The sequence below is a fragment of the Protomyctophum bolini genome (genome assembly GCF_963924005.1).
Source record: "Protomyctophum bolini genome assembly, chromosome: 3".
NCBI classification, from domain to species: Eukaryota; Metazoa; Chordata; class Actinopteri; order Myctophiformes; family Myctophidae; genus Protomyctophum; species Protomyctophum bolini.
The window spans coordinates 14,896,925-14,910,070 of NC_137864.1; the positions used below are offsets into that span (position 1 = coordinate 14,896,925).

The window sequence follows — 13,146 nt, forward strand, 5'->3', positions numbered from 1 at the left end:
TGTCATGGACACTGGGCTCACTTCCTCCCTAGACTACATGTTGTCTCAGTAAGACAGCCCTCCCCTATGCACAAGGAGCAGTGCACCAAAGCATTATGGGAATTGTAGTCTGGGTAGGAAGTGTCCATGAAATCATGGACACATTGAAATACTAAAAACACATAAAAACCTCAGTAAGGTTTTTCCCCAAACATATGTAAAATCATATGTATGACAATGAATGGTCAACTTGACATGTAATGGTGACACAGCCCTTGTTTCTACTACAGCCACATGTAATCCAGGTACATACCGTGGCGGGGCTTCCGTCGCTCAGTTGAAGATAGCCGGTATTAATAGAGCCGCGTAGGTTGTATGGCACAATACGTCCCGAGCACCGTACGCCTCGTAATCTCAGGGAGCGTTCGTTGACACCGTTATAAGTTTCAGCTCAGCCGAGTAGACACTCTATTATCAATACCAGCCATCTCCTGATGACCCCATCCAAGGTCACATGATTAACCTGTAAGACATAAATAAAAACAACATTACTCTTCATCCAGATTTCATACATTGTAAAATTCATATAATATTAAAAGGATATTTCACTTTATCGTCTACTCAGGCTTATGTGAACACTGCAGACAGCTTTTAAGTTGCTTGATTCAGTATTTAGATATTCGATATTCATTTTAGCTTTTTAGCATTTTAACTTAAAAACTGTCTGTAGTGTTCACATAAACCCGAGTAGATAATACAATGACAAAAAGTTTGTTTTTTAAAAGTGAATTGTCCCTTTAAGATATTGGTAAAAAAAATCTAAACTTCAAACACAGGCAGGGCAACAGAACATGTGTTCTTCATGTGTGAATGAGGCCTAAAAGGACAAACATTGCTGACATTGTTGTCCATTTAGTGTCACAATAAACAACAGTCTTATAAATACTCTGTTTAAACAATAAACAGTCCTATAAATCCTCTTAATGTCTAAACAACAACAGTGCTCAAGGATAAAACCGTGTTTCTCAAACAAACGCTTCTTACCGTGGACCAAACAGCTCTGCTCACAGACAGCATGCAGTGACAGTAGCCTGGATCCCAAACCAAACAGCATGATGGGAAACAACATGGCCGCTCCTATTTAAATCCAAAGCCCCGCCCACTGGATCCGGTCACCTGTTCAACTAGTCCGTCCGTCATTGGTCCGTTAGTCAGAGTGATTTGTGTTGTGTGATTTGTGATCATCCACTGTTGATGTAACAGCACACACACACACACACACACACACACACACACACACACACACACACACAAATGATGTCTGTCATCTATAGCGTATGGATCACAGCTGTGTGTCAATGTGTGTGTGTGTGTGTGTGTGTGTGTGTGTGTGTGTGTGTGTGTGTGTGTGTGTGTGTGTGTGTGTGTGTGTGTGTGTGTGTGTGTGTGTGTGTGTGTGTGCGCGTGTGTGCGTGTGTGTGTGTGCGTACTTCTGGGGGATCATCCTGCACTTCCCCACCACGCCGACCTAACGACCGGGCTACACCAGGCCAGAGCCATATAATATAATAGTTTGCATAACTCTGTCTATTTTGCACTGAAATGAAAAGCCTGGTGTAGCTTGGCCGTTAGAGTAGGCTATAATAAGCTCTAGACAAAAAAGTGGACATGCAACGCACCAGCACCATGCACGCGCGCGCGCGCGCACACACACACACACACACACAAACAGTCAAACACACACTGTGCACGGAGAGAAAGAGCAGGAATAATCAAAGGAAATTATCTTGTGCGATCCATTACTTATTTAAATGTTATTGGATACAGAATCAGAGGAGTCAGTTTATCTGGAGCCAACAAACCAAACTGACAGTAGCTTCATAGCAGTGGTCATTGTTTCATAAACGCCCAGTGCATTCTCAATGGCACAAACGTTGGCATGCTACTATAGTCCTATACATAATTACACCTAGAAACCCTATTAAATTTAAAACCTTAGAAGATTAAAACCCATCAAGTATAATTTATGCTTCGTCCCGCGATGGTGTCGCGCAGGCAGACCTATACACTCATTTCAATCCAAAGGGCTTTATTGGCATGAGAAAACATACGTTTACATTGCCAAAGCAACAGTCCTATCCGCAATGCGATGTGAGCTTGTACATAGGATATCAGCTGTTCTCTGTTGCGCTTTCAGGGTCCATAGAAAAACATATACAAATTACAATATACATCCAAATAAAATAACAGTCCAAATGTACATGTTAGACATGCATTTGTGACAGTTATAAATACATGCTTTAAGCCAATGCGTCTTCTAAAGGCTCATACATAGTCTGGATTTACAGTGGTTGGGTGACCACCACTTAATGTTATTTCAGCTCCGGTGGTCACCTCACCACTGGAGCGGTGGTCACCCCATCACCGAAAATCCAGACTATGAATAGTCCTTAAGGCTATAGAGGAGTATCTAGTGCAACTTTTGACAGGGTTCTTTATACTGACGATGATGCTATTCACAGACTCATCCACGCGACACATGAATATATGGCATGCATTAAGTTCCGGAGAACAGCTTGAAAAGTATTGACTCTTTCAGCCACAAACATTTCACTTGCACTGCACCATCTAGACTTTTTGAGTAAAATTCTCATGGCATCATTATATGCTACTATAATGAAGTTTCTGAATACTTGCTTTTTTGTAGTTTGACCACAAGTGGGCAGTGCATAGAGTGGTGTACAGTAAACTCTAAATAGAGTAATCTTAGTCTGGCAGCCGGGGTTATGGGGTGGGAAATTTGGTATCGGCCTATAGTCTTTTTTACTGGCATAAAATATTGTCTATATAGCCTATATACATTCATGAATCCACTTGCTGACCGGCTGTCACTATTGGGCAATTTTTGTATTCATTAACATCCTATATGGCAGGCAAAAATGTAAAACTTTCCTTTTGCTTTAAGTAGCATGACATGTCAAACTAGGGGTTTTTCATGATTCTGAATCCATTCCAAGCATTAGTTATGCACAAAATGCATAACTAATGCACTCATTGGGCTAAAAATGGCCATAGACGTCATGACAAATGTCATGAGGTCAGCACATTTTGGGCCCATTTGGGCAAGTGGCTATGGCTGCTTTTAGCCCAAGGAGTGTTTTTTGTGTCACATGCTACTTAAAGTAAAAGGAACGTTTGACATTTTGGCCTGCCATAGGATGTTAATGATAGGTTCACAAGAAACCCCTATAAAAAACTTTTGCCCAATAGTGACAGCTGGTCAGCTTCATTTCATGAATGTATACAGACAATATTTTAGGCCAATAAAAAAGACTATATACCAAATTTCCCACTTTAAACAAAAGAAGCCTGACGGCTGCCGGACTATTGCTTCTGAACACATACTGAACTTGCGTGCGAGGGTGTTCGCCTGTGCATACATACATCCTACGACACTGTCTGTGTATATCATCATCATCATCATCTGTCAACTGTTCTGTAATAAAATGTTCAAGATATTTGACTTTACTACAGACACCGAGAGTGTTAAAAGAAAGGAAATGTTTTACTTTTGTCCTCTTTTGTTCTACACTCTTACTGCCATTATACTTGATATCATTTTCAATGCCATACTGTAGTCCAGCACTAAGTTTTGGCGCAGTATGACTAAATCATCTGCATACATCAAATGATTGACAAGATCATTACCCAGCATACAACCAGTGTTACAAGCATTCATCTGTTTCGACAGGTCATCCATATAAATTAAAAAGAATAGGCGACAAAATTCCATTGTGACCCCAAATGGGCCTGATTCACTATTGCCCCACTTGACTCTCATGGTCTGGTTGGCATACCAATAGGCCAAGATCCTAACTATGCCCCCAGGCACCCCTCTTAGGCTTAGTTTAATAAGAAGCTTTCTATGATTAATACGATCAAAGGCTCTTGACACATCAATAAAAGACATAAGGACTGTTGAGTTTTGCCCTATATATTTGTTTACAATTTCCTTCAAAGCATATACAAAGATCAGTGCTGTTATGGTGCCGTCCATAGTTAACAGTTTTGTATTGAGTTGTGCTTGAAATGTACTGTAATTCTCCAATCTGTTAATAAATTAATCAATCAAAAACCATTGCAAACGAGTTGGGCTCCATACCCCCACAGGGAGTGCAGTGCCCGGTATTGAGTTGATCAGACCTCACGGTTGTCCAGAACCGCCAGAAAAGGCCTCTGCCCGGGCCAGACTCCACGGGCATGCCTGACAAAGAACTCCATGCGTTCGTCCCACCGACTTCTGACATCGTTCTTTTTTATATATATATATATTTTTGGGGCTTTTTGCCTTTTCAACTTTCCAACTTGTATCTTTCCAAGTAGACCAGTGCCCCACTGGCACCGCTCTAGTATAGGCCTACTAAAACTGTAGGCATTATTTCTACCAGTATACTACCTGTATACTATTAGTATACTAGTGATCATCATTTTTCGACCGCGGTCGAGATCATGGATTTCACAATGCCACGCCAGACTTCCCAGACGTAACACTCTTAAAAAGTGTATTTTATTTACAGGCTACAACATAAAGTGGAAGTGAGAGTGTGAGCCATTACTCCAGAAATGTGCAGGTTAATGTGTAGACAGTACAGTCAGTTTTTACACACTTGGTGAATGAAAGCTATAAACATTTACTAAAAATGTTAATGAAAAACCATATGTAGCCGCTGCCTAACGCAACAGAAACTATGAAGTAAAAAATCTACTTTTATTACCCCAAATGCAGACAGTTCAGCAGGCCAGGTCACAGATGCCAAAGGGTGCTTATGTGAGGCCCGTAATGTAGCCAACCCCCATCCCCCCATGGACTTGTCGCAAAGCACATCCCCATGGTCTTTATAATGCCAATTAGCTTGGATTGTATACAAATGGGTCAATTTGCATATTCTCACAGTTAAATTTAGATTATTCTGTACTGGAATGTCAATCACAGATCTCCAGAAGAGACATTGCTTCGCTGTAAAGGCATTTATGCAATGCAGGAAGGACTTGTAGGTACCACAGTAGGGTTCCGTCTTTCCTGACAATTTAGTCTGATACACACCTGCACACATTCACACTCTGTGGAAAATACCACCATAAGGTTAAAAAGTCTGCCTAGATTACCCACAAGCCACCTGTTTTAGTCAACTCCTCGTCTGCAATGTGACAGCCAAAGCCTCTCAGAAATAGTGCCTGTACGGAATGCATACTAAAAAGCTCACACGTTAAGTGCTACCTGCATAAAGATGTTCTTCTAACAATTTACTCATGAATTATCATCTCTAGTAATCACAAGGGGAGTATTCTGCTTGAAATGCCCTCACCCAGTCTCTGTCATCTCACACCTTTAACATATTGGATGATGTGGATAATGAAGATGACATGTTTCTCATCGCTCTGATTGAGCCATTAGATTCATAATGTGACCACTGATGCTACTGATGCTGAGGAAAATGAAATAATAGTATAATTGTGTCTCAAGACAAACTTGGTTGGTTGAGACAATCTTCAAACGCTTGAGTTACGCCATATGTAGAGATTACCAGTATACTGGCGAAAGGACTTTGTTGTTAAGTAGCTTAGCCATTGTGTTAAAATTCCAGCACTGGTTAAAGGCAAAATGACAAATAACATGTGCGTGTGTGCATGTGTGTGCAACTGTGCGTGATACCAGAAGTTATTATGGGAACATTGTAACAATATAACATACATTATCATCATAATCTGCATCGCAATACAAAATGAGGAGGAAAATAAAGTAATATAAAGGCTACTCTGTGAGAAACAAAATAAAAAAAAGACAATGTATCCTTGTCAATGACAATAACACTTTCTATTTTTGGTTATAAAACACAGCTGCGAGAATGTACATTTAGTGGCATGTGCATTCTCATTTTAGTTTGATTCAAAAGTGCACAATGTAGGCAATTTTCTTTGCTGTGAAGGTTGATTCATTGGTGGACCCTAGTTACTTTCTTGCCCCATGTGTTGAAAAACATTATTGCAAGGACCTGCACAGTATAGTGAGAGCTGCATAAAAAATATTAAGGTTCATGTGTATAGGCTAGAATATATTCCATTTCTATTTTAATTCATGTTGATACAAATATTTGTATTGGTTTCACAGCTCATTGCATCATGAGCTGCTGATACTGCATAATAGCAGCCTAAGAGATTAGTCTTTCAAGCCAAGCAGATAACTACAATGGTGGAGACATTTGAAAATGGTGTGTGCGACTGTGTGTGCCAATGGTCTGTCTCAAGAGACTAGTAAGAGATTCATCTGAATCTGTCTTCTAGATTTCTCTTCTACTGTAAGTCTCTTAACTTTGTCTTTCTTATATTCTCATATTTTCTCGTCTCTTTTGCTATTTTACATTTTTTTTCTAACTCTCTAGTCTCTCCCATGTCGGTGGAGTGACTCAGCATGGGGCGTTTGCTGATTCAGCTGGAAGAAGTACTGTAAACATGTAAATAGGGGAGGTACTGTACCATACCATGAAAAGACCAGAACAAAAATAAATAAATGACAGAGAGGAATTTAAGAGTCAGTGTGTGGGTGTGGTCTATATGACTTCTGGTTTCACTTTACAATGTCAAACACCAAGCTGGTTGTGTGTTTGTGCTTCTGGCTTTAAAGTAACCGGTGGAGTGCCTGCCAGATTAACTTGCAGGCACATTGTGAAACACTACATTTTAATGCAACTCTCCTTTGAACAGTTCAAAGGTTGCTGAAGCCTGAATGTAAAGCTGATCAAGAACCATTGCCAACTAGTATTGACTCAACAGAAAGGTAAGACAACTCCCTGACATCGAGCCTTAAATGGTATTTTCTTGAACTTTGAATACCAGATTCTGTAGAATGCAACTCAACTGTCCCTGTGTCCTTTGTGTTCTGTACCATTGGAAATCTAGCTGTCCATGCAATATCCTGGAAAGCCATGTGCTATAACTGCTGCCGTGCTTTTTCTCTTGGGTGCCATGTGGTCATAATTCTGAGCTGAAAAACATATTTCTTAAAAGCTTCAGAGCCCCTCAGGACATCCAGGACTATAGGCTACCGGTATGTGCTGTTTTGCAGTGCAGTAACTATACGTGTACTCAAGTACTGTACTTAAATTAAATTGCGAGGTATTTTACTTTACTGGATTATTTCCAATTTTCAATACTTTTTACTACCTTATACCTTTACTAATTACTTTGTAGATTATAAATATGATTACAAAACATATGTTAAAGGGACACTTCACCCTTTTAGCAAAAAAATATATATATCAATGACCTTTATAAGATTTAGAACACTCCTGGCGTTATTTTTTGTGTAATCTCTGGTTTTAGATATTTTAGATTATCCGAGTGGCTCGGACGTCAGAGACACTCGGATAATCTAACATATCTAAAACCAGAGATTACACAAAAAATAATGCCGGGAAAGTGTTCTAAATCTTATAAAGGTCATTGATATATATTTTATTGCTAAAAGGGTGAAGTGTCCCTTTAACCATTTCAACACAATATAGACTTCGTGAATTTCTGCATAATGAGTACTTTTACTTTTGATATTTTGATGCCTATACTTTTACTGAAATAAATTCTGAATGCCAGACTTGTACGTGTAGTATTGATCCTTTAACTTAAGTAAAACATGTGAGTAGGCCTACTTCTTCCACCACTGCTGTGTTTTGACATAGTGAAACCAGATGTTTTGCACTATAGCAGAGAGAGTCGAAGTGGGAGGTCAAAGCTAATTGACCTAAACTGAAAAGACATCTTTCTATGCCTGAGTTTGACTGAGTTTAATGTTTTTGCATGTGTGCGGTACACAGCGGCCACAGTGTTGATTTTAATGTTTTTGCATGTGTGCGGTACTGGCCACAGTGTTGATTTTAATGTTTTTGCATGTGTGCGGTACTGGCCACAGTGTTGATTTTAATGTTTTTGCATGTGTGCGGTACTGGCCACAGTGTTGATTTTAATGTTTTTGCATGTGTGCGGTACACAGCGGCCACAGTGTTGATTTCGGCGACTATATACGACTACCTTTTTTCACTGATGAAAACTAAATTGAAACTAAAATTAAAACTTATGATGACTAAAACTAAGACTAAATATAGGCTATTGACAATTGTGTCAACAAATAAAAATTTGACTAAAATGTTAGGAGGAGACTAGTGGACAAGAGATCCAGTATAATTCCTTTTACACTTGGTTGCATGCTGAAAATAGCCGATCTACAAGCTCACAATGCGTCATGAGCTTGTAAATCGTCTATTTTATCGTCTAAGTGTAAAATCAGTAATTACGACAGCATGAAGGCCCGACAAAACACATTTAGTCTATTTAGTCATCTACTGTAGATTTAGTCGACATGACATTTAGTCGACTAAAACTAGACTAACGCTAAAACATTCCAGGTAAGTAAAATGTGACAAATTAAATGAAAACTATTCAAGAGACTATGACTAAAACTAACTAACTAAATTTGCTGTCAAAATCAACACTGACTGGCCATTTGACAATGTTTGAAACATGTTCATGATGTCCATGAAAGAAGTTAGTCTGAATGTCATGTGCATGAAAATGCATCGATAAGAAGAGTAACTTGTAAACGTGATTCCCCCAAAGAATACATAGGCCTACTGTAAATAAATATTCAGCCCATCAGTTCTGTTAGAATGTATACGCAATAGCAACAGGCCTACAGCTTGCTCAAAATCCCAAGAACAAGTGATCTCAGATATCTGTTTGATTTAGTCCTCCTGGGAAACATATAATACCGCCTCCCTGGAGGGCAGGACTCCACATGAAGAGGATGTTAACTATCAGCAAGAATGGCCCTTGCCCTCTGAATGGCTCTTGATAAACATGGCCAAGACCATTGATAAGTTCTCCATACCCATCTTTCACCATGGGGTTTTTGTTCATGCTGAGGCTGTCAAACCAATAAATCATTGACTCACGGAGCATTGGCATAAGTTGAAATAAGACACTGTATAATAATAATGAATAACTGTAGCAGGCGCAGCAACATGTTAAAATGGCAGCAACATATAGGTCAGGCATGGAAGGTATACTGTAGTGAGTGGTTGGTTAACATGCAGGTATATGCAAAAGGTGTACTGTTCATTCTATTATAGGCTACTGATAATTATACAGTATGCAATGATGAAGACCAATGGGTTGGAGTTTGTCTCCAATGTGTAAACAATGTGTATGAGATGTAAAGAAATGTAATCCTCCTGATACCAATGAAAAGACAGTAGGCACCATTATGTGCTGAAGCTCTGAACCTTGAATTCTAGGCCACCATATGATCGCAATAAATCAAACCTATACTTGATTGCTTCATCATATTGAGCCATGTTGTTACCCATATATTCATGACATTCAAGGCATTTCTGAAAAGGCTCTTGTTGTGTTCTGCAAATATTCTAATAGTGAATATTAATTTGAATTAAAATTACAAGAACATAAAAGGAAGAAATAACAACTCACCATAAACTGATCTTTTTTGTTATTCTTTCTTGCCCACAGATGTGGGCAAGAGTGTTCCTCCCTGCATTGTCTCGCATTGCCATTTGTGGCGGCACACATGGAAATGAGATGTCCGGTGTGTACCTAGTGAGGGAAATGCAGAGACAGCAGGTAGATCAAGTTGGATCAGTCTCTATAACAACAGTCATGTCCAACCCACGGGCTGTGGAAACCTGCAGAAGATACACTGAAATAGACCTCAACCGCTGTTTTACGGACGCCATGCTCAGGTGAACAGAAAGGGGCTAAAATCATGTAATTTAATGTTGCCAACTGGAATAAAGGTTTGCTGAGAACCCCTGCCAAAAAGTAGGCTTTGCGCTCAGTATTTGAGAGATTTCATTAATAAGAATATAGCTACATTGTGCTGACTAATAAATAAAACGTTTTTTTTGTGGTGGGGTTAGGGTTAACTATTACTCATTAGGAACCCCATTTAACACTTCCATATGAAATACTGCAATGTATTTTTATTTTACCAAGTCATAAATAAAACATATCTTTTGTCCACCAGTGTACCTATAACAGATGCCACCCCTTATGAGGTTAGACGAGCCCAGGAACTGAATATTCAGCTTGGGCCCAAAGGCAGCCAAGAAGCCATGGATCTGGTTTGTGATCTCCACAACACCACATCCAATATGGGCCTGACCCTCATTGGCTATCCCTCTGACTGGATCACCCTGCACATCTTTAAACACATCCAGGTGAGAACTTGGTGCTTTCCAGCGTTTCATCTTAGAGGTCAGAGGGCGTGCCCGTTTTGAAACATGAGCCCATTCAGAACTGGCCAATTGCTGGGCGTTTTTTTGTTGATTTTGACAGCAACATTTTGAATTAATTTAGATTTTAGTCATAGGTCTTTTGAATAAAATTCCATTTAGTTTTCATCGTATTTTAGTCATCTGAAATGTTTTAGTGCATGTTAGTCTAGTTTTAGTCGACTAAATATCGTAAGATTTTAGTCGACTAAATCTAGAGATGATTTTGTCAACTAAAATGTGTTTTGGCGAGTAGCTATACGCAATATGTAAAAAATGGAATGACCTTTTTTATTTTTGGTAAAACACTCCCCAAAAAATGTAGTCTCAGTGACACAATCTGCATTCAAATATGTTCCAAGAAGCTTTGTAATTGGTAAAAAAAAAAAGAAAAACGGTCAAAATGACTAACCAATCAGGCAGTAGACAGGCAAATCGACCATTGACAAAGCTTCTAGGAAAATCTTTGAATAGCAGCTTTAATCATGGCTCCTCAGCAACACACTTGCTAAGTGTGAAGTTTATCAGATGAGCGGTTCATAAGATACACACAATGCCCATCCGAGTGTCCGGAGAAAGGCCGGTTCCAAATAACCGCTGATCCGATCAGACCAATGGTCTGTGAAATACATGTCCTGCCTGCTCTACTACTGACCTCTTTATACATGTACAGTAGCCTATAGGTGTCTACATACTTTTCTAAAAATGGTTTTAGGAATGCCAAATACGATTGCATTATTTAGGATTTGAGCTTAAATAATTCCATGACATGCGCATAGCTTAAACAAAAGCTGTGTTTCCCTATAAAATGGCGTTGATACGCAATTTACCGTAAATATGTTGTGTTGAGAGTAAATATGTTCCTTCTGGTGTTTCCAGTGCAAGATAACCTCTGCACCCGTGAGGTTAATCGTTATGGAATTGCCCTCTTCTGAGGCTTTTTCCCAAGATTCACTGGGCAGACATGGCCTCTGTAAGTGCTTGTGGGTGAGTCTGTATATAGCCTACAGTGTGTGCATGTTCATGTTGTAGAGAGAGAGAGGGGGAGAGATCTGTGTGTGCGTGCGTGTCAGCTCTGAATTTGTGACAAACATTGGTATAAAAATTGCATCTCCTTTTCTCCACAGCAATAGAGATAGGACCACAACCCAATGGAGTGGTCAGAGCGGATATCTTCAACTTAATGAAAGAGGCAGTTGATCAGATATTAAATTGGATTCAGAGTTTCAACTCAGGTAAAGTAACAACTCCAAGTCGCTGTCAAGATTACAGTAACATGTTCAACCCCAGAACTGTAGTCCATTTGTCATGTATTATCTTTCCCATCATTCCATAGGCAGCACCTTTGAAGGTGGTGAAGTGGAAGCGTACACTTTCGTGAAGAGTATAGACTACCCAAGAGACCCGGAGACACATGAAATGATTGGTGCCATACACCCCCAGCTACAGGTACAAGCACATTTCAATATTGTATAGTAGCATATTTTACCAGGTGAGATGCATACACTTAGTGTAAGACCGTTAAAACGCTGTAACACGGGGGCACCTGGTGTTTCAGCCAGTTAGTACACGGACCACTCATGTCTCTCTTCTCTCTGCCCTTGTTTTTCCTGTCTCTACACTGTGTATCATATATATTATTTTCATATTGCCATTTGATTATTTCTGAGATTTGTTATCTGTAATTTACCTGTGCACTTCATCTTACCTTGTTACTTTTATTCTCTAGGATAGAGACTTCAGCCTTCTGCGTCCTGGTGACCCCATCTTTCTGTCATTCTCTGGAGACACACTTCAGTATGAAGGGGAAGAACAACTCTATCCCTTTTTTGTGAATGAGTGTGCATACTATGAGAAGAAAATTGCATTCCATCTAGCTAAAAAGAAGACCCTAACCATACCAACCATAAGTGTGAAGAAGGATTGATTGGAGTAGAAGCGTGAAGAACCATGAGAGAGAAAGTTGCTATTGAAACAATGAACTTGAACTAATGAAATCAACTAATAAAAAATAAAAAACAGCAATTTTATACGATCAAACAGCACTATATTAGTGGGTTATTAAGTATTTACGTGTAAATAATTACAATTATCATTTATAGTAAATACGTTTTAATTCCTTCTGGTGTGATGTACTTTTATTCTGATACGAGCATGCGCATGGTTGACTGACTGGCTGAAAGCAAAACGGCACAAGTCTCCAACTGTTAATGACAAGAGTTTTGATCCAACTTGGATCTTTATGAGCAAAAATGTGAATACGTTCCAGTAGATTGGACAGTGATGGCACACTTGTTACAGGTTGAAGTGGTGGATATTGCTTGCAATCTCATGATAGATATGTATCACGATACAAAGGCCATGATACGATATATATCGATTAAACATTTATTCAAAATAATGACCATGTTGCACAAATAGAATAAAGCACTTTCAGGCACACAGAGATCTTTAAATTAAAATAAATGTCTAAACTTCCTAACAACAGGTCTGGGAAGGGAGTGCATTGCAACTTGCATGGGGGGCTTCGATAACCTTAAACAGAGGTACGTTTGGCAACACTGCATCACCCAGATAATTCATGCCGTTTATTTCTGAACCGATACAGCAGCCTCTCGATCGATTCACCTATCGTCCGGATTGTCGATCGATATAGTATTGCCATATCGAGTAATTGAATGCATCACTAGGGGTGCCTACACTTTTTTACTTAAGAGCTACTTTCAAAATGACCAGCTCAACAAGATCTACCCACCCCAAAAAATATTATACCATTGTAGTTAAATAGTTACAAAATGTACCTGAGGGGGCGTTGGAATAACAGCACTGG

At 39.4% G+C, this 13,146-nt stretch overlaps 1 protein-coding gene across 3 annotated transcripts; it reads left to right on the plus strand.

Annotated features, from left to right (window-relative positions):
• The first annotated feature begins 6,631 nt into the window (after positions 1–6,631).
• Positions 6,632–12,359, plus strand: acy3.2 (aspartoacylase (aminocyclase) 3, tandem duplicate 2). Of its 3 annotated transcripts, none has more exons than XM_080759437.1 (7): positions 6,632–6,814; positions 9,556–9,785; positions 10,070–10,262; positions 11,196–11,289; positions 11,444–11,551; positions 11,653–11,765; positions 12,046–12,359. In XM_080759437.1, exons 2-7 carry the CDS (start codon positions 9,556–9,558, stop codon positions 12,241–12,243), a joined length of 936 nt encoding a protein of 311 aa, XP_080615563.1. In that variant the 5' UTR covers positions 6,632–6,814; the 3' UTR covers positions 12,244–12,359. The 3 variants fall into 3 exon arrangements, with proteins under 3 accessions (XP_080615563.1, XP_080615565.1, XP_080615564.1); XM_080759439.1 differs by having other exon boundaries at positions 12,051–12,213; XM_080759438.1 differs by lacking the exon at positions 6,632–6,814 and adding an exon at positions 6,958–7,084.
• The last annotated feature ends 787 nt before the right edge of the window (positions 12,360–13,146 follow it).

Excerpts from the sequence above, each read along its gene's own strand:
- acy3.2 (XM_080759437.1), top strand. The coding sequence starts at position 9,556 with ATGTGGGCAAGAGTGTTCCTCCCTGCATTGTCTCGCATTGCCATTTGT. Across the intron at positions 9,786-10,069 it reads TTTACGGACGCCATGCTCAG|TGTACCTATAACAGATGCCA; the intron begins GTGAACAGAAAG and ends TTTGTCCACCAG. Across the intron at positions 10,263-11,195 it reads ACATCTTTAAACACATCCAG|TGCAAGATAACCTCTGCACC; the intron begins GTGAGAACTTGG and ends TGGTGTTTCCAG.